Below are 26069 nucleotides of genomic sequence, written 5' to 3'. Positions count from 1 at the left end.
AATTAAAGTACATAATCAAAGTACAAAATGAAATTACATCAAAATTTTCCTAATAATTTTCCCAATCAAAGTACATGAAATTACTACTAAACAACTTTTATCCTACTATCTAATTTTCCCTTTTCATTGGTTGAGTTAATTGTAGTATGGATTCAGACAAACATAAAATCTCTGGAACATTAGGTCACCATTATCAGTGTGTACTTTAACCTTAACTGTTGATCATGGGTTACACCTCAACAACCTATATGCATAGTCATAAATCCTTCTAAACTGTTCTTTAAAATCACCTCAAGTTGACTTGATGGCATTAACTTTATCCTACGTGCTTTAGAAATTGCAACATTGGTATTCCATTTTCTCAATGCTTTTGAACCTATTTGATTCACCCTTAAATTAGGATTTTCTTGTAAAGACCTATCCAATTTCTCACTCAACCATTTATTATTCATCATTTTAATGTTAAATTATCTCCTACAAGTATGAGTATCAACAATTTTCCTTAATTGCCAAGTTTTACGTGAAGACAAAAAGGCACAATAAGTTATTCATGTACACCTACGTTGGCCACCCATGCATCTGACCCTTACCCTACGTTTATAATTTTTCACAAACTTGAGTGCCCTTTGATGAGCATATTTATGTCCAGATTTATGCTTTAAAATTCAAATTTTTGATGGGATAATTGTGCTTAAATGGTTGATTTTAAGTGAATTTGTGATGATTGGAATTGTTGGGTTTGGAAATAAAAAGGGACTTAAAAGGTGATTTTTAGTTGCATAAATTAGTCTTGGAAATTCTTACGTTTATTTGTGCAGCTGAGAATATAAGTTTTATTGGTCCAAATGGCAATTCAAGGCCTAAAATAAGATTTTATTTGGAAAATAATATACAAATGGGCCAAACAGACAAACTTGACTTCATTCATTCATTCACCGCTTCTCTCTCTTATTTCATCTTGTATTCAACTCAATTCATGGAGAGGTAAGCATCTACGACTATTATGATGTAATTCCATTATAAGGTTAGATTGAGTTAATGCAATTGTTTATTTTGATTATTGATTTAAGTTGTTCTCTTTCTATGTCTTTCATCTCTCTATCAAATTAAAAGCAAAGATTTTTTCATCATAATGTGTTTGAATCTACATGCATGTTGATTATATGAGTTATAGGGTTTCTAGGTTTAATTGAGAATCTACTTTGATTTAATTTAGGAACTTTCATATGATTAAATGGTTTTTACTATCAATTGAGAATGTACTTTGATTGGTAGTGATAATTTCAACTATAATCAATTGAGAATTTACTTTGATTGATTAGTTTTTAATTTGGTTAGGCGATTTAAGAATATACATGATTAAACACGATAGGATTTGATTGAGAATGTACTTTGGTTGAATTCATTGTGAATAATGTAGAAAGGTTTTGCATTTGATTGAGAATTTACTTTGGTTAAGTGCATGATCGCCCTCAAATTAATTAAGAATGTACTTTAATTAATTTGAAACTTAAATAATAATCGATTGAACAATTATCTGTGAATAACTGATGATGAATCTATCTTGGAAAAGCAGTGAAATTAGCCTATTTCATTATAATCGTTTTTAAGTTTCTTATTTGTTCTTTAAACCTTCTCCAAACATCATTTTTATTCTTGAACATTGCATTGCATTCATAAGATTCAAATATTAAAAGGCAATTTCGTATTCGTTGGGAGACGACTCAGGGTTACTTTAACCCTATATACTTTCTTGAATACTACTTGGCAATACTAAAGTTGCCTTGAAAAGTAGTATTAATTTGATAGCTTCAACCACAACTTATCAAATTTGGCGCCATTGCCGGGGAGTACGGTTAGTATTTTGAATATTTTGATTCTTATTTTTTTATATTTTTTTTATCTTTATTTTTTTAATGCGCATACATTTAATTTAATTTGAGTTATTTGGTAGTCTTTAGTCATTATTGTTACGAACACTTACCTGACTTAAGCTCTTCCAATTGTAATTTCAATGAACCACTAACCCAAATTGAACACCAATTTCACTAGTTTCCTCAACCCCAATTTAACCATAATCGCAAATCCCTTTGAAACTAATTGTAATTTCCTTTTAGAAAAACCATTTCAATTTTAACATTGTCACAACACTTGGGTTGATATTACCACGTATTTTAAAACTGAACATTTCATTGAATATTGGCTAAGGTGGGCATTACGCCATTATCGATATAAACATCGTTAGTAAAAAGGACAAAATTGAACAATTTTTACAAAAGAATGAACTACTTTAGATATCTCAAAAAAGTGAGGACCATTTTGAACAAAACTAACAAATATAGGGACAAAAATAGGTATTAAGCCAAAAAGTTATAAATAGTTCGTGCTAAAAATTTTGATATTGTTTTGTTCCTTTACTTTGAAAAACAATGGTTTTGGTCCCTAATTTCAAACAACATTAATTTTTATGCTTTATGACAAATTTTGTTCCACGTTTGATTACATGAGTCTGCAACATACTCATTTCTTTAATTAAATTATAAAAGTATTATTATTCTTCCTTCATGTCTCAACTTCAAGATTTCCTACTTCTATTGTCATTGATATCTTTTCTCATCAATCACCTAGAAACAATCATCACAACTTCTCTATTTTTAAACTCCATTATCAACCCTTTCAATTTTCATACAACATAGAAGACACAACCACTCCATCCTCTTCTCTAATTTTTGAATTTTCCCTTTTTTATTCATTCAACTTCAGGTGAGGTGAGGTGCATGACCATTGTTGTAACACTCCTTCTCGGAGTCTCATAGGAAAATTTTTTCGTTTTATTAATTAAGAAATATGTCATCTAATGTTGTTACAATGCAAATATTTTAAAAGGCGTTTTCAATAAATAATACATCTGTCAATAAGAGGGAAAGATATACGTATAAGATAACATGCTGTCAACTTTGACCTTTGTTGACAATTTTAATCATAACTTTTTCCACAGACCTCCAAATGATGTGATTCTTTTTTTATTAGATACTAGACTCAAAAATATTTCCAATGACTACTAATTTATAATTTTTGGACATCTGAGTAGGTGCAGTTAATTCCTTAAAGTTAACGTTTTATATATTTCTACCACCTCTGACTTTTGCTGGTTGTTTTCCTCAAAACTTTCTCCACCGAACTCCAAATGAGTTGATTCTTGTTTTGTTTGAAAGCTCTTTGAGTCTAGATTCCAACAAAACAAGAATCAAGTCATTTGAAGTTTAGTGGAGAAATTTAAGAACAAAACAAGTAGAAAAGGTCAGAAAAATAGAGTTGGGGAGCAGTGTTCATCTAGCTCGGGAGTACAGTTGAAGTTTCTGTACAAATTACCCTTTTTCCTCTGGTAATCGATTACAAGACCCCTGTAATCGATTACCAAAGGAAAATGGGTATTTTGTACAGAAACTTCAACTGTACTCCCTAGCTAGATGAAAACTACTCCCCATTCTCTATTTTTGTTGAATTTTTCATTTTTTGAGATGGGTGAGTGAGTTAAATGTTATTGGGTGTGCTCCCTGCACCAATAATGAGGTTAGGTCATTGATTTCTTCAAAAAAAATGTCCATTTAGGTTGTTTTCTCCAACTGAGGTAAGGTGCATGATCATTGTTTGTTCGTCATCATTGACACAGGATTGATGTTGTTGTAATCGATTACAGGGAGTTGGTAATCGATTACTAGTGGAAAAATCCCCTTTCGTACCAAAAGTTGAGGAGTGCTACCCAGACATGGCTGAAGCACTCCTTAACAGTCATAACGACTGTGTTTTCAAGGTTTTGTGGTTGTTCCCCCTGTTGACCATGGTTTAAGGTATCCACAATAAGAAATTTCAAGTTTGGTGAGTCCTATGTCGATGGAAGACCCACTAAGGGTGTTTATAGGTTGAAAGGTGAAGTCCTGCACCATTGACACAGGATGATGCACTTGTAATCGATTACAGGGACCCTATAATCGATTACCAATGGAAAAATCCCCTTGTGTACCAAAAGTTGAGGAGTGTTACCCAGACATGGCCGAAGCACTCCCCAACAGTCCTGACGACTGTGTTTTCAAGGTTTTGTGGATTGATCCCCCTGTTGGTCATGGTTTAAGGCGTCCACAACAAGCAATTTCAACTTTGGTGAGTCCTATGTAGATGGAAGACCCACGAAGGGTGTTTATAGGTTGAGAGGTAAGGTTCTGCACCATTGACAAAGGAATGATGCACTTGTAATCGATTACAGGGACCCTGTAATCGATTACCAGTGGAAAAATCCCCTTTTGTACCAAAAGTTAAAGAGTGCTACCCAGACATGGCTGAAGCACTCCCCAGCAGTCCTGACGATTGTGTTTTCAAGTTTTTATGGATTGATCCCCCGTGTTGGCCATGGTTTAAGGTGTCCATAACAAGAAATTTCAAGTTTGGTGAGTCCTATGTGGATGGAAGACCCACGAAGGCTGTTTATAGGTTGAGAAGTGACGTTCTTCACCATTGACATAGGAATGATGCACTTGTAATCGATTACAAGGACCCTGGAATCGATTACTAGTCGAAAAATACCTTTTTGTACCAAAAGTTGAGGAGTGCTACGCAGACATGGCTGAAGCACTCCCCAACAGTCCTGACGATTGTGTTTTGAAGGTTTTGTGGATTGATCACCCCTGTTGGTGATGGTTGAAGGTGTCCACAACAAGAAATTTCAAGTTTGGTCAATCCTATGTGGATGGAAGACCAAGTAAAGGTGTTTCTAGGTTGAGAGGTGAGGTCATGCACCCTTCAAACAGGAATGATGCACTTGTAATCGATTAGAAGGACCCTGTAATCGATTACCCGTGGAAAAATCCCCTTTTGTACCAAAAGTTGAGGAGTGCTACCCAGACATGGCTGAAGCACTCCCCAGGGGTATTTTGGATTCGTTATGACTGTCTGTTGAAGTTTTTTTGGATGGATCATTATTGAAATACTTCAAGTTGGAATACTTAAATATTAAACAAATAAAAAAGGAATAATGAAAAGTATTGAGTAATGAAAAATTATAACAATATTAAAAAGCACATACATTAATAGAAAAACGTAATAAGAGTTCACCAAACAACAAGTTGTGAAATTAAAAGGTACATAACAATTTACAATGAAATGTAATCTAAGAAGGTGGTTGTCGATCAAATTGATTGCGGAAGTCAACAAGTTCTTGTTCTACGACTCCAACACGATTTTCAATTCTGTTAAATCTATCACCCACGAACGTGCGGAGATCTTGTATTTATTTGATGACTTAACTGACATACCATCTCTTTCAACAATTTTAAATTGACCTCTAAAGGATCTACAATGTCTAAACAACACTTAAATGGAGTTTTTCCAATGCGCGTCTTATGTTTGACTTGTAGTAAGGAATTGATATTGGCAATGTAGGTGGTGTACATCCAAGCTCGAAGGCGCCACTATAAAACAGTCCAAATTCATAACATTCAAATCAGTGCTCCAAAACAAAAAACACAACAAAAATGTTCAAACTCTACTTACATTGCTATTAGATGATTCCATTTCGGTTTGAACTGAACTAATGACTTCAGTCAAATAATAACCTACAATAACAAATGAACAAGGGCAAAAGAAACATTTCAATACATTCCAATATACAAATTCAACTATTCAAGTATTGGTGATATCAACCTCGACGGCTTGTGCGGAAACCCAAAACCTTGGGAGAAAAACCACTTTCTAAACCACGGTCAAACCACAAAAATATGGGAAAATTGGTAAACATATCCAATGCGCGATACACAGTGCTTCCAAATGAAAAAATCACGGTCAAACCAAGAAACCACAGGAGTGTGCAAATACATTAACGAAACACAGTAGTCTACGAAAAAACAATACCTTTGGAGAAATGATGCCAACAAAACCACTCGCTAACCAAAGAGGAAGGAACAATGCACCTAAGCGACGAAGGAACAACAGTGCCAGCGGAAAAACGAGAGCTTTGAAGAAATGGCACACAAAAAGCACTTCAATGGCGTAGAGAGAGAGAGAGAGAGACGACTTCCTCCAAAGACACTGGTGGACCCAAGCGACGGATGAACAACGGTGGACAGAGACACCACTTTAATGACGGAGAGAGTTTCAAAGGAAGGAACTTCAATGACGGAGATAGATTTTTGAAGGATCTTTCGGTGAAGGGGGAGAGAAAGTTTCAAAAAGGGGGAGAGAGAGTTTCGAAAAGGGGGAAAGAGAGTTTCGAAAAGGAGGAAAGAGACTTTCGCAGGGTCAGGTTTCATAAATTGAAAAGCGCCAAAAAGTTTCTGAAAATTATTCCAAAAATGTCCTCCAAAACAAAATGAATCTTTAAACAAAATTTAATAAAAACAACCAATGACACTGAGACACCTGTTGTTGTCAAATTGTTGTCAAAAATCTGTTGTCAAAATAACGTTTTCCTTCTATAACAAACGAATAAGTTACTGATAAATTTAAATATATTTCAAATATTGATTAAAAAATGACACTAGATAAAATACAAATAATTATTAGGTAGAGCACTAAACAAAATTTTTATCTCCCGGAAGTTTATAAGGCTATAAATATATTAAAAATTGAAGTATATGATAAATTTCTAACAGAAGAGATCTATTTTATTAAATTTGCTTATATTTGAACTCACTTATTTAAATAAAAATCATAAAAAAGGTATATTATTTTTTTCATGAAAGAGAGACTTGCTTTAGAGTGAATCTTTTTTTTCTTTCATACACGTATATTTGTTTGTTGTTTTTCTTACTTACAATGATATTTTAATGATGTTAGGAGATTAGGATGATCATATGAATTTAGTACTAGGGGAGAGTGATGCTCAAATTTTGAAATAAATTATTTGAAAATCAATATTATATTTTTTACTCAGTATTATATTACTCTTAATAATATAAGACTTTATATATATATATATATATATATATATATATATATATATATATATATATATATATATATATATATATATATATATATATATATATATATATATATATATATATATATATATATTTGAGTTATTTCTTCTTTCATTCATTTTTTAGTGAATGTCTCTTTTAATAAATATATATGATTAAAATGAAATATTACATTTATCATTCAATATCTGTTTTTAGAAACCACATTATATTATAAACTTTTAAAGGCCGTATCAACTACTTTACTTTTTCAGTAACAACTTTAGTTAAAAGATAGATTTACATAACCTTTATGTTCTTGATATATATCATTTACCTTTTTAGTTCCATTAATATTTTTTCGACGGTAACTTATAAAATAAATATTTTATTTTTGGTTTTTTACCTAATGAACATTAGTGTATCTATTAATTTCTTTTAATGATTTGCGATGATACGTAGAACAGTCAAGAAAAATAAAAAATATAAAATGATAATATATATATATATATATATATATTATATATATATTATATATATAATAAGAACAAAACAAATTAAAGCTAATAACATTATTATTGATATTCAACTAACCTTTGATATTTATAGATAATTCATACACATTGACCTAATAAACTATTTATTAGGAACAACTTCTACAAATAATCCCACGTATCTCTAATAATAGATTACATGATTATGGAAAATAATAGATTATATGATTATGGAAAATAGTAACACTAAGTCGTATATTGCTAACATTTGATCAAGAGAAAAAATTTAGACTTCTTCTTATTGTAACTATTAAAAATATTAAGAATACATGATCACTTTTCAATGAATATATTATTGTACATCTAACTAGTTAAATAAATAAAAATACAACTATAAATAGTAATTAAATTACAAAAAAAAAATAATTTCATTTCGTATACCACTAAAGTAAAATACAAAAAAGTTATATACAATGATTACAATAACGAAGGTCCCTTGAGTCCAAAAACAAAGGAGATTTCCACCGAAACCTACAAAAATAAAAAAATGATATCATGTAAAAAAGAATCTTAACAAAATATTATTATTAGTAGATAAATTTACAAGAGTCTCATAATTAATACAATACCATTACTCCACTGAAAGAAGACCCATATGGAATGAGGGTTTTTGCCAGCATTATGCTATTAAGAACAATTAACATTAAACATAAACTCCTACAAACTTTTTTGAGAATTGAGACTCTTAAGTCTTTTAGCCCTGCAACCAAGGTAGAAAAGAAACATGTGATTCAATGGCTGTGGCTTAGTCTACAAATATAAACATCCGAATAAGACATTCAAAATTTAAGAAAAGAACTCACTTTGAAGATATATAATTAATATCTTTAACCTTAACATCTCAATGTGTGCTTCGTCAACCTCAGTTCTTATCTTTATATGATATCTTTATATGAGCATCATGCTCCTCCCCTGGAACGGAGGACACTTTGGCATTCTCATTCTGCAACTTTTGTGCAAGACACTTTATCTGTACATATCATACACACAGAATTATTATGAACTGTAACAGCAAGGATAATCCATATACAAAGAGCATCATAAGACCTTGTTTTCTATTACCTTTTCCTTAGCTGCAGCAATCTTAAGTTTTGTTTCTTTCACTACTTTTGCATGCCTTGAATTTTCGTTTTGAATATAACTCCTTAGTTTTCTGGACATATTAAGCAAGTTTCCCACCACTTTAATTGATATTAAGACAACAAAAGTAAGAAAAAAGAACAAAGAAAGATAAAGTGGTGAAAGAATAAAACAAAAGAAGAATACAAAAAAAGAAATATTTTTTAACAGTACTTACTGAGTATTCAAAACTTCGTCACAAAGAAGAGTCATCAGTTTAAACTTTTTAGACAAATCCAATTTATAGTATCCACTGATGCCTTCTTGAAACCAATCCAAAGGGAAATCATTTAGAAGGTGATATGATTGCATAATCAAATCCTCTAAATGTTTCAACCATGAATTAGTTTCATTCTTGGTTGAGAAGGATGGAGACCTACACCAAAATAATCCATATGGAAACTTTAATTCAAGCATCTCAAAAAAATTTAATCACTGAGAAAACTTCAAACAAGAGTTGTAAGGGATAACTCACTCTTTTTTCGAATTGCTTACAATCAATCCCAACAATCTAATGTGAAACTGAATCAGTGAGGAGTTATGTTCTTCCATAATTTCTTCATTGATCAATTCTTTAAAAATGGCTTCAGCTTCTCCTTCCTTGAGATCAAGAGCCTGATTAAAATTACACACAGGAATAACAGTGAAGAAACACTTGATTAATATATTATGAATAGTTGCAACACCATAACTATAAAGCAAGAATTAAGCTTGAACGATAATACCACTTTTTCTACGGTATATAATTTAACGTAACAGAAGGGAATATCATTCATGGTCAAAACGTTCAATTAAATGACCAACTGCAAAATCATCTAAAATTTGACTTTCAAGTTGCATGATATTGATAGAAATAATTAGTTCCAATTTGGTAACATCCCTCTATAGCATTAAAGGAATTTGCCGATTGTGGTTATTCAATCAGTGAACTATTAAATGCAATTAATTAGAAAAAACTACAGGAAAATTGGTTAACATGAAACCATACCTTTCCAAACACCCTGCAAAACTCTAAAATTTGCAATGCGTTCCCAAATATTTTTTTTAACTCCATGCCAGGTGGCAAAAGAATTTCCTCTGCAATTGTTTCTCTCTCTAAGTTCATTCCAAAATTCTCACCACTATCATCTTTGGTGCAAACTTGAGTGACATTTGCATCTGAAAAATGTTCATTTCCAAGTTCCCGTGAGAGAAATACTTCAGGCTCCTGCAAGAAATAACAAAAAAGAACACGAACCATCTCATGAAAAGTTTATCATAAATTGAAATATAAACACATTAACTCATATCATCAGTAACTTATCATGAATTTGCACAGTTAAACAAGAGATCCTTCTCAACCAAATCTGTCAACCACAAGAGATTTAGCAAAGGGGACAGGTAGAAAAATAGCATACCATTTTCAGATTACCCTCATTTAATGGATTTGATGTTTCTAAATTCTTCTTCATTGCAAGCATTTCTGCAACTGACTTAAAGCCAGATTCCTTGGCACTACGATATAGGGGACCAGTAGGCTGTTCACCTCGTCGTTTTCTACAAACATAACTCCGTTATCAGAATGAACTCATGGATACACTACCAACTCAAAAAGCAAATAGATAAAATCAAAAAGAAACCCACTGGCAAAGACTACAGTTGCAAATGCCTCGACACTTCGGACATGTCCAATTAGCCAACTGCGCAACCTCTTCAGCATTCTCCCCATAATACCTAATTCACCACAGGAAAATCGTCATTGGAGAAAACATATTGTTATACTCTCCGATTTTTTCATTTTGTACCAAGGATATCTCAGGTGACAATCAGAGCCTAATTCCTTCTAAATGTATAGCATGTTTGTACCCCACATTTGGAACATTTCACATTTATAAAAACAATATTAGTCATAGTTCTTAGAAAATTTTAAGTTCTTCCTTGCATTGGACGTGTCCAAAAATTCCATTGCTTTGCAACTATAGCTGAAACACACAAAACACACCAAAATGTTTTGTCTTTTATCTGTACAAGGTCACAGGTATCGAGCATAATAAACAATCTTACTCATGCTACGCAGAACCACTATAGACAACAACTGTGTTATTCATGGTCCTACCCTGTTCTCACAAGATATAGTATCTCATGAGGGATACCGGTGACCTGGTACAAGAAAAGATATTTTTGTGATTTCTTTGTATACTCTTGCAAAACAATGGATCTGTGGATGATGGTGTTGCAAATTAAAAAACGCTTTCCCATAAAAATGGCCAAAAACAAGGCCTTGAGCTCCTCTATGCCCTTGTACTGTTCCCATAGCTTCATATATATCTTTGCTATGCTGCATATGATAGGAAGGAATATAGCAGTAACCTAGTTCAGATTTCTTCCTCAACGGCAGTGCTGAGCATATCACACTTCTATGAAAAATACAAACATCTAAAATAAATAAAAAAACCCGAGATTTATAATGCTGAACTGACCTAGTCAAGAGGCACTTGTGGCAGTACTTAATCGGACAATTCTTCCATTTCTTTATATTCTTGCAGGTTGCAGCAAAATTCTCCTTTTTTTGCCGGCACTTCACAGTGGAAAACCAACAAAACAAATGTGTTATCATCCAAATGTACCACAAAATCAAGAAACAAACTGAACAAAGTCTAGTAAACAAAAGAAAGTAATGAACACATTCTATCTACTTCAATGTCCCAGAAGTACACTAGCTACTTCAAAAGAAAGTAATGCCAACAGTATTAGCTGATAAAGCTAAAGAAAGAAAATCTGGTAAACAAAATTAAAGAAATTTCCAAATCCAAACCACATTTACACAACACATTAGGTGTTCCATTGGCTTCTCCTAAATGTGTGAATTCATTTATAATAATGGTAGGATGACACACATTTACATTCATTTGACACACATTACATGCATAAAATGGTCATAAAAGAGTGGATTTTTGTACATTTAAGAAAGAAAAGAGTAAAAAGTAAAGGAGAGTGTCAAATGAATGGAAAAAATTTGTGTGTCAAAGCATCTCATTCTTTTAAAGTACTGCTTCCTTTGAATCAGACTTTCAAAAAAAATATTTAGCTGGTTTTGAAACCTAAAAAGTTTTATTTAAGGACAACTAACCACGGTAGCAGACAAAATGGAACTTTACAACACACATCCCCTCAGAGGGATGTCTATGTTAAACTGGGCAATCCTACTAGAGTAAGTAATATTCCATCTTAAAACAGATTCGTATTAACCAAAGAAGTTGCTCCACATAGATATAAGTTGCACTGAAAGACTTGATGTATGCAATGTGGGACTTCTAAACACTTCTCTTATAACTTGTGCTGTTAGCTTTTACATCAGTCTTTTGATTTAACATTGTCAACAAGTGAAGTTTGCAACTAGACTTTATTGGAGAAACTCAATTATTTTTAGCAGCTTTCTTCCATTATAAATATTTAAGAGCGAATTTTATTCAAACACCACCAAAGTGCTTATAGGTGTTTATGATGCAAGCATTTGCAACGAGTTATTTCTATTATTGAAAATAAATTAAAAATAAAGTGTTGCACTTTGGATGTAAGTTTAAGTGTAAGTTGTCTTCATAACTCATATATGAGTACATAAACTGAAAATAGGTTATTAACCTACTTATAAATTGTTTCAAAGGAGGAACCTACTCTAACTTTGATAAAAATGGCCACCATATAGAGATTTCCACCGAAACCTAGAAAACAAAAAATGATATCATGTTAAAAAGAATGTTAGCAACATATAGTTATTAGTAGATAAATTTACAAGAGTCTCATCATTAATACAATACCATTACTCCACTGAAAGAAGACCCATATGGAATGAGGGTTTTTGCCAGCATTATGCTATTAAGAACAATTAACATTAAACATAAACTCCTACAAACTTTTTTGAGAATTGAGACTCTTAAGTCTTTTAGCCCTGCAACCAAGGTAGAAAAGAAACATGTGATTCAATAGCTGTGGCTTAGTCTACAAATAAAAACATCCCAATAGGACATTAAAAATTCACCATCATGTTCATTGACAAAATATAAGCAATTCAATTTCAAATATGATGTAAAGTATCTGAAATCACAACAACAATTCACTCAAGTTTAAGAAAACAACTCACCTTGAAGATATAATTTATCAATCTCGTCCTTCTCTGGAAGACCGTAAACAAACCAGCTTTCTTCAGGTAAAGTAGCAGTTTCATCTTGTATCTTCATATCTGCATTGATGCTTTCTTTTAGAAAACTTGCTAATTCCCTAGTCAAAATGGTATCATCAATCAGACAAATTGAGCTCATAAATTTTGAGAATTACCTTGCAGCAGAAGAACCGATTCGTCATTGAAACTTTGTAACTTCCAAAATGTCATCCCATTGTTGTCCACAAACTCTGGATTGATTCTCGTAGCATCACATCCACTTTTGTCTTTAACATAAGAAAAACAATTGTCAACCCTTACAATAGCATAAACATTAAAACTAGTAACATATAAAACAACTATATGTATCCAAACTTTCCATTTTGGCCTAGTTAAGAGCGTTAATTTATTTAAGAAACAAAATTACCTACACATACTCTATTTTCTGTTTTTACCACATTAAGAACATTTATTTCTTTATTAAACCAAGACCTACCTAGATGTTTAACCTTAACATCTATTAAGAAACAATTAATCATGACATACATTTTTCACCTGTGTTCTTTATCATCTCAATGTGTGCTTCGTCAACCTCAGTTCTTATCTTTATATGAGCATCATGCTCCTCCCCTGGAATGGAGGACACTTTGGCATTCTCATTCTGCAACTTTTGTGCAAGACACTTTATCTGTACATATCATACACACAGAATTATTATGAACTGTAACAGCAAGGATAATCCATATACAAAGAGCATCATAAGACCTTGTTTTATATTACCTCTTCTTTAGCTGAAGCAATCTTAAGTTTTGTTTCTTTCACTACTTTTGCATGCCTTGAATTTTCGTCCTGAATATAACTCCTTAGTCTTCTGGACATATTAAGCAAGTTTCCCACCACTTTAATTGATATTAAGACAACAAAAGTATAAAAAAAAGAAAAGAAAGATGAAGTGGTGAAAGTAATTAAACAAAAGAAGAATACAATAAAAAGGAATATTTTTTAACAGTACTTACTGAGTGTTCAAAGCTTTGTCACAAAGAAGAGTCATCAGTTTAAACTTTTTACACAAATCCAATTTATAGTATCCACTTATGCCTTCTTGAAACCAATCCACAGGGAAATCATTTAGATGATATGATTGTATAATTAAATCCTCTAAATGTTTCAACCATGAATTAGTTTCATTCTTGGTTGATAAGGATGGAGACCTACACCAAAATAATCCATATGGAAACTTTAATTCAAGCATCTCAAAAAAATTTAATCACTGAGAAAACTTCAAACAAGAGTTCTAAGGGATAACTCACTCTTTTTTCGAATTGCTTACAATCAATGCCAACAATCTAATGTGAAATTGAATGAGTGAGGAGTTATGTTCATCCATACTTTCTTCACTGATCAATTCTTTAAAAATGACTTCAGCTTCTCCTTCCTTGAGATCAAGGGCCTGATTAAAATTACACACATAAATAACACTTGCTAAATATATTATGAATGACTGTCACACCATAATTATAAAGCAAGAATTAAGCTTCAACAATAATACCATATTTTTTTTAGGATATATAATTCAATGTAACATAAAGGGAACATCGTTCATGGTGAAAAAACACAATAAAATGACCAGCTGCAAAATAGTCTTAAATTTGACTTTTAATTTGCATGATATTGATAGAAATAAGTAGTCCCAAATTTTGTAACATCCTTTGTAGCATTAAAGGAATTTGTCAAATGTTTTGTTCAATCACTCAACTATTAAATGCAATAAAAAAAAACGATGAAATATTCTTGAAATCATAACTTTACTAATACTATGCAAAAGTTTAAAAGTTGCAAGGCATTTTCCCACATCATCATTACCTAATCACAAGTTAGAAAAATAACATACCTTTTCCATACTATCTTTGTCTGATGGATTTAATGTTTCTGAAGTCTTCTTAACTGTAAGAATTTCTGCAACTGACTTAAAATCATATCCCTTGGCACTTTGATACAGAGTACCTGATACAAGATAAGATATTTTTGTAATTTCTTTGTATAATCTTACAAAACAATGGATCTTTGGATGGTGTTGCAAACTAAAAAAAACTTTGGCATAAACATGACAAAAAAAAGTTCTTGAGCTCTTCTATGCCCTTCCACTGTTCCCACATCTTCGTATATATCTAGTTGAGATTTCTTTCTTTAACAGTGGTGCTAAGCATATCACACTTTTATAAAAAAAATACAAACATCTAAAATAAGAAAAGAAAAGAAAAAATCCACAGGACCATTCAATCAGAACTTCAATGCACAAAGTAACATGTTACAAACACATCAACAATGCACCACCTAATTTCATTTGTGCCAAGACAGATTGGAAGAAATCATATTTACAACTGTTTAAATCTATTCACAAGGTTACATCATGAATAACAACTATTAGTTTAGACCAATAGATCTTTCATTTTAGTTATTATTATTATTATTAAACTACTACTCTTGTGTGCATCTTCAAAATGTAGGAAAAAATACTACAGTTTCTTACAAATTTTATGAACTATTCTGACTTAAGAAAGCCAACCATGATCTTATGAACTTGACCGAGTTAATTTAAACCCTAACTTCTTCCAAAATCATTGTAGGGTATGGTCTGATCCAGTTCATATGTGAGAAAAGAGAACAAAAATATGATTTACAAAGAGAGAAAAGAAATACCATTGGAAGCAAGCTGAATCCATTGCCACCACCATTCAGCACAAATATGAACCTCAGATGAAAAAGCAGTGACCGAGTTCAGTGCTGAGTTGGGAGCGAGTTGATGGTGAAGAGGAAAGAATCGGTGACCTGAGGAGACAGTAGCTTCATTGGACATTCAGAAATGTTTTTCTGGTAATAGCTTTTTCCTTGTTATCACACAGAAATATATTATTATTGGTAAAAGGTTTCCATCTTAAGAAATATATTATTATTGGTAAGAGGTTTCCATCTTTATACAGCCATTGCAGAGAAATGTTATAACCGATGTGCCGTCCAATATACCAATAGAGTGCTTCCATAATTATACAGCCTTGCACCGATGTGCTCTCCAATGAAGTGTTTCCTTGATGACATATCACGTGATGTCCATTTTATTTTTTTATGCACCTATGTCCACTCCAGTAAAGTACCCGCTTACTGAGATATTATCCATTTTATTTATCATGTTTTATATATTTTATATTGTTATTATATTTTATCTCATATTATTTTATTTTTATTTTCATTTTCTTTAAATCAATATTTTACTCTTCTAAATATCAATAAAGTATTAATATAATATTTAACGGTTCGTAGAGAATATATATTTATGTATAATTATTCTTTATTTTATTTTTTTAGGTAATCAATTAATTTAAGGGTTAAATATGTTTTTAGTCCCTAAACTATTGGCCGTTTCTGGTTTTCGTCCCTCTTCCAAACTAAGGTACAATTTGGTCCTCATTCTTTAGAAAAACGTTCGTTTTAGTCCTCAAAATTTTGTTTTTAGTCCTCGTTTTAGTCCTCAAAACGTTCGTTTTTTCAACTAAAACGAACGTTTTTTAAAGATTGAGGACCAAATTGTACCTTAGTTTGGAAGAGGGACGAAAACCAGAAACGGTCAATAGTTTAGGGACTAAAAACATATTTAACCCTTAATTTAATTATACAACCATGCACGCACGGATGTCTCGTTTAATAGAGTGGCTCCTTAAGGAGATATTGTTCCATTTTATTTATTATGTTTTATATAATTTATATTGTTATTAAATTTTTTAAATCATTATTTTGAACATTTATTTCTAATGTTTTAAACTTTTCATTTTGAAAATCATAATAGATAGATTCTAATATAATTAAAAAGTATAATATATATTGTAAGAGGTTAATTTTAAATCTTTTTAATTATTAAAATTTGTTTCATTATACACACTCTAGTAAAGAAAACATGAGACTTATAGTGTAATTTCTCTTATTTATAATAGGTATACAGTAATGAAAATAAATACAAATGAATGAATAGATAGTAAAAATTGTAATTTCCAAAAATATTTTGAAATCATAATTTTAAACATGGGATGGTTTTCTGTTACTTTTTTATCCATTTTTATATACTTTTTATTTACTTTAAAAAAAGTTAATTTCAATCTAATAATTGAAAATAAATAACATTTAATCTCTTATAATTTATTGTATAAGAAGAAGTTTGGAAGATCTAAGGTGAAACTTAAATATAAGAGAATTAGTATGAAAAATGGTAAACGATGCAGTAAACATGATGTGAAGTTCTCGACAAATTTGGAGAATAATCTTTTCATATTGAGAAGTAGTTGATAAAAGAGTATATTGGCGTGAGTATTTGTATGGAATTGTTATATCTATAACTTGGAATGCATTTGAAATTGTATTATAGTTAATCTTGTTGTATATATTTGTGATGCACTCTTTTTTATATGTGCCTGTTGTCCTAAGGAGGTTTTAATAAGACATCTAATTAATAACACAATATTTTATCATGTGATTATGTTATAATTATTCTACTCACATATGTTCATTCTAGTTAAACATACTAAGGAAGCTTCATCATTCGGGATAATCCCTCCCATAACTTCATTAAATTAAAAGTTTGGATAAGGAAGGTTCATCGACTAATATTATCCCTTCCATAACTTCATTGAATTCAAAGTTTGGGTAAGGAACCTTCATCAAATAAGATGATCTCTCCAATAATTATATTGAATTAAAGGTTTGGGTAGGGAAACTTTATTATTCGAGATGATCTCTCCCAGAAAACTTAATTGAATTAAAAGTTTAGGTAAGAAAGATTCATTCACTAAGATGATCCCTATTATAACTTCAATGAATTTAAAATTCCTTAACTTTATTAAAAGTTGGAATGTTTCATTAGTTGAGCTGATCTCTCCCATAATTTTACTTTATTTTTTCAAGACTCTACATCTTAATTTTATTCAGGTTTAATGTCTCGATAAGTCCCTATTTATATCCAGAATTTCAACTATGACCATTTCTTTTTTGGCGTCTCAATTGGGTCCTTATTTTTGTAAAATTGAATTAAATAGGGACTTTCCATCAAATTGATCAAACGGCGTTAAAGATTGCATCACCTGACATGCTGACAATGTTGCTTTTACATATGTGTCATTAAAAACGTGACTCAATTCTATTATTTTAAATTTTGAATTAAAAAAATTAACTAAACAGAATGGAAATTCAATTAAAGAAAGGGCAAAGTTGGAAATTGGTATTCTACATTCTCTCTGCAATTGCTATGTCGAAATGAAATTGGGGAAATTTGAGTTATAGACCTCATCATTCATCCACAAAATCGTTGTTGAAGTAGATGCAAGTGTTGGTGGGGAAGAACATCGGTTTGAAACAAGTTGAAGCACGACCACCTTGCTCATCTCGTCGTGGCCCACCACTGCACCACTGTTCATCTACACCGTTAGTGCCGCTGCAGAGTCGCGAGCCTCCACAGCCACCACCATCAGAATCGCGACACCCCCCATCATCTTCTTTGTCAATCAAAGCACAAAATCGCAGAGTTAGTCCAATCTTACCTCGCGCTACCATGGACACCGTTGCGAGAACCTTCAGACCAGGTCCTTCCATCATCACGAGTGCGCCGCGACATCTATGTCTTCTCCACTATCGCATAACCAGTAGCTTGTTCCTCTCTGCCAGATCGCAAGATTCGATCTCCTCCACGCGCGAACTGCTGGCACTAAAACTACGCTCCCCACCATCACCAGACTAGCAAAGACAAACCAGAAAAACCCAAAAACCCCTAAATCTGACGACAACAAAAACCCTAAAAAAGCATCCAGAGCACCACTGTGAATCTCTATCCACCTCCTCTAAGCCAGAATCTCAATCGCAACCTGCAAGGGAAACCACCTTCAAGGTTCGTGCATTCCCAATTCAAAAGAACCAAAACGCAGCCATGGAAATTTGGGACGCAGGAGCGAGAATGTGGAGGTAGAAGAAGAAGTAGAAAGTCTTTATTTTTCCCACTTTGCCCTTTCAAAAAGCTTATTACACCATCATGCATTCATAACTTTTAATACAAAATTAATTTATAATGCCACGTTTCATTAACTTGAAGTTTGACCATGCCACGTAATCAACACTTAAACGGTCGTTTGCTTAATTTAACGACAGACCTTTAATTGCTCAAATTTTACAAAAATAAGGATTCAATTGAGATGCTAAAAGAGAAAGGGTCCTATTTGAAATTCTGGACAAAAATAGGGACTTATGAAGACATTAAACCTTTTATTTAAAAAAATTTAAAAAGATGAAGGAACTTTGTTCATGGCATGCTTGGCCGACATCATTTAAATGACTTGTGAGAGTTTAGTTGAAAATTCTTTCTGTTAAAAAATATGCAAAGTGTAAGTGGAAAGGAGAAATTTAAAAAGGGACAAAATAATTGTACAAGTTTGAAATTTGTGAACTATCTGACCCCTTGGTATAGTCGTATTGAGAGAAAAATTTTAAATTAAAGAAGAATATTTTATCTGAGGACAATCCTCTTAGTGTATTAAACATACACATAGATAGATATTGTCCGCTTTGGGTCAAGCCCTCACGAATTTGCTTTTGGTACCACTCCAAAAAGCCTCTTATCAATGGAAGTATGTTATGTGTATATAAACTCATGTTCATCTCTTATTTTATCCGATGTGAGACTTTGTTTGTACCCAACAGTTAGACGTCATTAGCAACTAGTTGTAGTTTTCTTCAAGGATGTTATGTAGTTTTGCTCCTTTCACAAGTAATAAACAAACCAACTCATATGATGTGATTATTATGTAATACAATGGATGATAATTGTTGCTTAAACTCATTACAACTAGTTTTGAAAGAGTAATAATTATTGAATCAATTACTTTTAAAACTTAATTTTTTTATATTAATTAAAATGATTGTCTTTTGTGCATAGATTGAAGAGTCTTACACCAATCACTCAAAATCCATATATTATAATTTAGTGTTATTATTTTGGCTATATATCATTATGTTTGGTATGATGCTTCATATATATGATTTGGAGTGAAAGTCATAAGATTTTTTTTTTCATTGTTGTTGGTTGAAAGTCATTCATGCATTCATAAATCATGGTTTTTCTCTCCTCTTGCCCTATACGTATCCTATTAGTATTTCTATTTTTTAGTCATATTGATTAATTTTAAATTATCTCACTCTACATGCATGGTCGAAGGTGTACAATATTGTATATTTTCTAAAATATATTTTATCATATCTAACTCTATATTCAGATAATATCAAAATATAAATAGGTATTAGGTCAATGACCTAAAACAAATTAATGTCAAACCTCACTATACACTCATATATCACGTAAGGTTTTGTCGTAAAAAACTCAACAACATTTCAGATATTAACTAACAAATACATAAATTGTAATATTCAAATGTAACTGAAATATAGAAGTAGACATTTAATTTTTTTTGACAAACTATATCTTAGCTCTTCTTTAAGTTGAGAAAGACGACCATCATCATGTTATTTACTGTTATTTGAGTTGAGAAATTTGTGATGAATGTAAATATTGCGAAACAGAAAAACAAATATTTAGTTTTCATATTAATTTTATGATAATTTGTCACCATAGAACTTAGGTGAAAAATATTTCTTATTTATGGCATCTTTATTCTTCATTGATGAGAGGATAATAAATTATTTATCTTCTTCTATTATTACATTTACGAGAATTAATATTCATTTATAGAAGGAAGCAATATCGATATGAACATTTAAAGTAGAAACACAGCAGTAGAAACTTGCAAGGGAAACCACCTCCAAGGAGGTTCGTGCATTCCCAATTCAAAAGAACCAAAATGCAGCCATGGAAATTTGGGACGTAGGAGTGAGAAGGTGGAGGTAGAAGAAGAAGTAGAAAGTATTTATTTTTCTCACTTTGCCCTTTCAAAAAGCTTATTACACCATCATGCATTCATAACTTTTAATACAAAATTAATTTATAATTCCACGTTTCATTAACTTGAAGTTTGACCATGCCACGTAATCAACCCTTAAACGGTTGTTTGCTTAATTTAACGGCAGACCTTTAATTGCTCAAATTTTACAAAAATAAAGACTCAATTGAGACGTCAAAAAAGAAAGGGTCCTATTTGAAATTCTGGACAAAAATAGGGACTTATGAAGACATTAAACCTTTTATTTAAAAAAATTTAAAAAGATGAAGGAACTTTGTTCATGGCATGCTTGGCCGACATCATTTAAATGACTTGTGAGAGTTTAGTTGAAAATTCTTTCTGTTAAAAAATATGCAAAGTGTAAGTGGAAAGGAGAAATTTAAAAAGAGACAAAATAATTGTACAAGTTTGAAATTTGTGAGGACCAAGCCCTCACGGATTTGCTTTTGATACCACTCCAGAAAACCTCTTATCAATAGAGATATGTTATGTGTATATAAATCCATGTTCATCTCCTATTTTATCCGATGTGAGACTTTGTTTGTACCCAACAGTTAGACATCATTGGCAACTAGTTGTAGTTTTTCTCAAGAATGTTATGTAATTTTGCTCCTTTCACAAGTAATAAACAAGCCAACTCATATGATGTGATTATTATGTAATGCAATGGATGATAATTCTTGCTTAAACTCATATTACAACTAGTTTTGAAAGAGTAATAATTATTGAATCAATTACTTTTGAAACTTAGTTTTTGTATATTAATTAAAATGGTTGTCTTGAATTATTGAATCAATTTCTTATTTATGGCATCTTTACTGTTCATTGATGAGAGGATAATAAATTATTTATCTTCTTCTATTATTACATTTACGAGAATTAATATTAATTTATAGAAGGAAGCAATATCGATATGCACATTTAAAGTAGAAACACAGCAGTAAATTGGTTGTTCTTTTTTATTATTGGTTCAGAAAAAAATACAGTTTTCAAAGAAAAAGATGCCATTGAAGTTTTATTATAAACGCAGAGCAGTAAATTGGTTGTTCTTTTATTGGTTCAGAAAAAATGCAGTTTTCAATGAAAAAAAGATGCTATTGAAAAAGATGAATACAGTTGGCAATAGAAAAAACCCTAGAAATTGCAGAGAGGTTTCGTCTACTACCTTTCTTTCATATTCATCCTATTGGTTCAGAAAAGAGGCAAAGAAAAACAGTTTTCAAAGAAATCAATATTTATTGAAAAGCTAATCATTCTGCAGAAATACAAATATCAAGCAAAATTGTTTGATAGCCCATGGTCCCTGTTGAGCTCATTGGTTCAAAAAAGAGGCAAAAAGAAAACGTTTCAACAAAAACAAGATTCATTGAAAAGATAAACCTGCTGTGATCGGAGACACAGTGCTTCCACCTGATATTGCAGACAGCTTTGCTCATAACTGTCCAAAGATGTAATAAAACATAAATATGAACATTTCAATTCTTTTAAATTATGTATCCACTATTTTTTTTCCTTAAATGATCGGAGACACAGTGCTTATATTAAAAATGAAGTATATGATAAATTTCTAACAGAAGAGATCTATTTTATTAAATTTGCTTATATTTGAACTCACTTATTTAAATAAAAATCATAAAAAAGGTATATTGCTACATACTTCTAATAATGGATTATATGGTTATGGAAAATAGTAACACTAAGTCGTATATTGCTAACATTTGATCAAGACAAAATATCTAGAATTCTTCTTATTGTTACTATTAGAAATATTCAGAATACATGATCACTTTTCAATGAATATATCATTGTACATCTAACTAGTTAAATAAAAAAAATACAACTGTAAATAGTAATTAAATTACAAAAAAAATCATTTCATTTCGTATTCCACTAAAATCAAATACAAAAAAATTATATACAATGATTACAGTAATGAAGGTCCCTTGAGTCCAAAAACAAAGGAGATTTCCACCGAAACCTACAAAAATAAAAAATGATATCATGTCAAAAAGAATCTTAACAAAATATTATTATTAGTAGATAAATTTACAAGAGTCTCATCATTAATACAATACCATTACTCCACTGAAAGAAGACCCATATGGAATGAGGGTTTTTGCCAGCATTATGCTATTAAGAACAATTAACATTAAACATAAACTCCTACAAACTTTTTTGAGAATTGAGACTCTTAAGTCTTTTAGCCCTGCAACCAAGGTAGAAAAGAAACATGTGATTCAATAGCTGTGGCTTAGTCTACAAATAAAAACATCCAAATAGGACATTAAAAATTCAGCTTCATGTTCATTGACAAAATATAAGCAATTCAATTTCAAATATGATGTAAAGTATCTGAAATCACAACAACAATTCACTCAAGTTTAAGAAAACAACTCACCTTGAAGATATATATTTATCAATCTCGTCCTTCTCTGGAAGACCGTAAACAAACCAGCTTTCTTCAGGTAAAGTAGCAGTTTCATCTTGTATCTTCATATCTGCATTGATGCTTTCTTTTAGAAAACTTGCTAATTCCCTAGTCAAAATGGTATCATCAATCAGACAAATTGAGCTCATAAATTTTGAGAATTACCTTGCAGCAGAAGAACCGATTCGTCATTGTAACTTTGTAACTTCCAAAATGTCATCCCATTGTTGTCCACAAACTCTGGATTGATTCTCGTAGCATCACATCCACTTTTGTCTTTAACATAAGAAAAACAATTGTCAACCCTTACAATAGCATAAACATTAAAACTAGTAACATATAAAACAACTATATGTATCCAAACTTTCCATTTTGACCTAGTTCAGAGCGTTAATTTATTTAAGAAACAAAATTACCTACACAGACTCTGTTTTCTGTTTTTACACATTAACAACATTTATTTCTTTATTAAACCAAGACCTACCTAGATGTTTAACCTTAACATCTATTAAGAAACAATTAATCATGACATACATTTTTCACCTGTGCTCTTTAACCTTAACATCTCAATGTGTGCTTCGTCAACCTCATGCTCCTCCCCTGGAATGGAGGACACTTTGGCATTCTCATTCTGCAACTTTTGTGCAAGACACTTTATCTGTACATATCATACACACAGAATTATTATGAACTGTAACAGCAAGGATAATCCATATACAAAGAGCATCATAAGACCTTGTTTTATATTACCTTTTCTTTAGCTGCAGCAATCTTAAGTTTTGTTTCTTTCGCTACTTTTGCATGCCTTGAATTTTCGTCCTGAATATAACTCCTTAGTTTTCTGGACATATTAAGCAAGTTTCCCACCACTTTAATTGATATTAAGACAACAAAAGTAAGAAAAAAAAAAGAAAAGAAAGATGAAGTGGTGAAAGTAATAAAACAAAAGAAGAATACACAAAAAGGAATATTTTTTAACAGTACTTACTGAGTGTTCAAAGCTTCGTCACAAAGAAGAGTCATCAGTTTAAACTTTTTACACAAATCCAATTTATAGTATCCACTGATGCCTTCTTGAAACCAATCCACAGGGAAATCATTTAGATGATATGATTGCATAATCAAATCCTCTAAATGTTTCAACCATGAATTAGTTTCATTCTTGGTTGAGAAGGATGGAGACCTACACCAAAATAATCCATATGGAAACTTTAATTCAAGCATCTCAAAAAAATTTAATCACTGAGAAAACTCCAAATAAGAGTTGTAAGGGATAACTCACTCTTTTTTCGAATTGCTTACAATCAATTCCAACAATCTAATGTGAAATTGAATCAGTGAGGAATTATGTTCATCCATACTTTCTTCACTGATCAATTCTTTAAAAATGGCTTTAGCTTCTCCTTCCTCGAGATCAAGAGCCTGATTAAAATTACACACAGGAATAACAGTGAAGAAACACCTGATTAATATATTATGAATGGTTGCAACACCATAACTATAAAGCAAGAACTAAGCTTGAACAATAATACCATTTTTTCTAGGGTATATAATTTAATGTAACAGAAGGGAATATCATTCATGGTCAAAACGTTCAATTAAATGACCAACTGCAAAATCATCTAAAATTTGACTTTCAAGTTGCGTGATATTGACAGAAATAATTAGTTCCAATTTGGTAACATCCCCTTATAGCATTAAAGGAATTTGCGATCGTGATTATTCAATCAGGAACTATTAAATGCAATTAATTAGAAAAACCATCAGGAAAATTTGTTAACACGAAACCATACCTTTCCAAACACTCTGCAAAACTCTAAAATCTGCAATGCATTCCCAACCTCTTTGGGTGGTAACTCGATGCCAAATATTTCTTTTAACTCCATGCCCGGTGGCAAAAGAATTTCCTCTGCAATTGCTTTGCTCTCTAAGTTCATTCCAAAATTCTCACCACCATCATCTTTGGTGCAAACTGCAGTGACATTTGCATCTGAAAAATTTTCATTTCCAAGTTCCCCTGAGAGAAATACTTCAGGCTCCTGCAAGAAATAACAAAAAAGAACACGAACCATCTCATGAAAAGTTTATCATAAATTGAAATATAAACACATTCACTCATATCATCATTAACTTATCATGAATTCGCACAGTTAAACAAGGGATCCTTTTCAACCAAATCTGTCAACCACAAGAGAATTAGCAAAGGGGACAGGTAGAAAAATAGCATACCTTTATCAGATTACCCTCATTTAATGGATTTGATGTTTCTAAATTCTTCTTCATTGCAAGCATTTCTGCAACTGACTTAAAGCCAGATTCCTTGGCACTACGATACAGGGGACCAGTAGGCTGTTCACCTCGTCGCTTTCTACAAACATAACTCCTTTATCAGAATGAACTCATGGATACACTACCAACTCAAAAAGCAAATAGAAAACATCAAAAAGAAACCCACTGGCAAAGACTACAGTTGCAAATGCCTCGACACTTCGGACATGTCCAATTAGCCAACTGTTCAACCTCTTCAGCATTCTCTCCATACCTAATTTACCACAGGAAAATCGTCATTGGAGAAAACATATACATATATACAAGTATTGTATTGTTATACTTCCGATTCTTTCATTTTGCCAAGGATATCTCAGCTGACAATCAGAGCCTAATTCCTTCTAAATGTATAGAATGTTTGGACCCCAAATTTGGAACATTTCACATTTACAAAAACAATATTAGTCATAGTTTTTAGGAAAATTTAAGTTGTTCCTTGCATTGGACGTGTGTCCCAAATTCCATTGCTTTGCACTATAGTTGAAACACACAAAAACCACAAATGTGTTGTCTTTTTTCTTACAAGGACACAGGTATCCAGCATAATAAACAATCTTACTCAAG

The 26069-nt window shown here is 31.6% G+C and overlaps 5 protein-coding genes across 9 annotated transcripts in view; all 5 read right to left on the bottom strand.

Moving 5' to 3' along the window:
- LOC148198949 (uncharacterized) overlaps nucleotides 1-26069 on the bottom strand; it is a 39189-nt gene that overhangs the window by 8010 nt on the left and 5110 nt on the right. The window lies entirely within an intron of this gene.
- LOC148198952 (uncharacterized) lies at nucleotides 7787-12683 on the bottom strand. 3 transcript variants are annotated; one of them, XM_088113748.1, is made up of 11 exons: nucleotides 12424-12683; nucleotides 12281-12327; nucleotides 11086-11183; nucleotides 10250-10339; nucleotides 10024-10162; nucleotides 9615-9833; nucleotides 9102-9241; nucleotides 8805-9002; nucleotides 8570-8660; nucleotides 8311-8477; nucleotides 7787-8207 (listed from the first exon to the last, which is right to left on the bottom strand). In XM_088113748.1, exons 2-10 carry the CDS (start codon nucleotides 12305-12307, stop codon nucleotides 8370-8372), a joined length of 1110 nt encoding a protein of 369 aa, XP_087969874.1. In that variant the 5' UTR covers nucleotides 12308-12327; nucleotides 12424-12683; the 3' UTR covers nucleotides 7787-8207; nucleotides 8311-8369. The 3 variants fall into 3 exon arrangements, with proteins under 3 accessions (XP_087969874.1, XP_087969873.1, XP_087969872.1); XM_088113747.1 differs by lacking the exons at nucleotides 12281-12327; nucleotides 12424-12683 and having other exon boundaries at nucleotides 7787-7978; nucleotides 8077-8207; nucleotides 11086-12258; XM_088113746.1 differs by lacking the exons at nucleotides 12281-12327; nucleotides 12424-12683 and having other exon boundaries at nucleotides 11086-12258.
- On the bottom strand, nucleotides 12846-13643 carry LOC148198951 (uncharacterized). Its single transcript, XM_088111858.1, has 3 exons — nucleotides 13545-13643; nucleotides 13311-13452; nucleotides 12846-13051 (listed from the first exon to the last, which is right to left on the bottom strand). The coding sequence occupies exons 1-3, from the start codon at nucleotides 13641-13643 to the stop codon at nucleotides 12921-12923; spliced, it is 372 nt and encodes a 123-aa protein (XP_087967984.1). The 3' UTR covers nucleotides 12846-12920.
- Nucleotides 13777-16139, bottom strand: LOC148198950 (uncharacterized). Its single transcript, XM_088111855.1, has 4 exons — nucleotides 15465-16139; nucleotides 14656-14768; nucleotides 14075-14214; nucleotides 13777-13975 (listed from the first exon to the last, which is right to left on the bottom strand). Exons 1-4 carry the CDS (start codon nucleotides 15619-15621, stop codon nucleotides 13777-13779), a joined length of 609 nt encoding a protein of 202 aa, XP_087967981.1. The 5' UTR covers nucleotides 15622-16139.
- Nucleotides 22480-26069, bottom strand: part of LOC148198948 (uncharacterized) — a 29294-nt gene continuing 25704 nt past the window's right edge. Inside the window, exons 6-15 of the mRNA XM_088111845.1 lie at nucleotides 25633-25719; nucleotides 25407-25545; nucleotides 24971-25216; nucleotides 24460-24599; nucleotides 24166-24360; nucleotides 23928-24018; nucleotides 23712-23835; nucleotides 23343-23453; nucleotides 23148-23247; nucleotides 22480-22955 (exon numbers count right to left, since the gene is read on the bottom strand). Of these exons, the coding sequence (XP_087967971.1) occupies nucleotides 22913-22955; nucleotides 23148-23247; nucleotides 23343-23453; nucleotides 23712-23835; nucleotides 23928-24018; nucleotides 24166-24360; nucleotides 24460-24599; nucleotides 24971-25216; nucleotides 25407-25545; nucleotides 25633-25719 (1276 nt within the window). The 3' untranslated portion in view covers nucleotides 22480-22912. The remainder of the gene's footprint in view (nucleotides 22956-23147; nucleotides 23248-23342; nucleotides 23454-23711; nucleotides 23836-23927; nucleotides 24019-24165; nucleotides 24361-24459; nucleotides 24600-24970; nucleotides 25217-25406; nucleotides 25546-25632; nucleotides 25720-26069) is intronic.

The sequence above is a fragment of the Vigna umbellata genome, chromosome 4 (genome assembly GCF_029865625.1).
Source record: "Vigna umbellata cultivar VRB3 chromosome 4, Vumbellata_1.0, whole genome shotgun sequence".
Lineage (NCBI taxonomy): Eukaryota > Viridiplantae > Streptophyta > Magnoliopsida > Fabales > Fabaceae > Vigna > Vigna umbellata.
Note: the sequence above shows the minus strand (reverse complement) of the source record. Positions and strands in the feature narration are given on the sequence as shown.

Coding starts and splice junctions, on each gene's coding strand:
- LOC148198951 (XM_088111858.1), bottom strand. CDS start 13,643: ATGTCCAGAAGACTAAGGAGTTATATTCAGGACGAAAATTCAAGGCAT. Junction 13,453..13,544: donor TTGCTTCAGCTAAAGAAGAG/GTAATATAAAAC, acceptor TGATATGTACAG/ATAAAGTGTCTTGCACAAAA. Junction 13,052..13,310: donor AAAGAACACAGGTGAAAAAT/GTATGTCATGAT, acceptor CTTATGTTAAAG/ACAAAAGTGGATGTGATGCT.
- LOC148198952 (XM_088113746.1), bottom strand. CDS start 11,222: ATGATAACACATTTGTTTTGTTGGTTTTCCACTGTGAAGTGCCGGCAA. Junction 10,340..11,085: donor CACAAGTGCCTCTTGACTAG/GTCAGTTCAGCA, acceptor GTGGTGAATTAG/GTATTATGGGGAGAATGCTG. Junction 9,242..9,614: donor TTTGCAGGGTGTTTGGAAAG/GTATGGTTTCAT, acceptor AATTTTAATCAG/GCTCTTGATCTCAAGGAAGG.
- LOC148198950 (XM_088111855.1), bottom strand. CDS start 15,621: ATGTCCAATGAAGCTACTGTCTCCTCAGGTCACCGATTCTTTCCTCTT. Junction 14,769..15,464: donor GATTCAGCTTGCTTCCAATG/GTATTTCTTTTC, acceptor ATCTTGTATCAG/GTACTCTGTATCAAAGTGCC. Junction 14,215..14,655: donor ACAAAGATAGTATGGAAAAG/GTATGTTATTTT, acceptor AATTTTAATCAG/GCCCTTGATCTCAAGGAAGG.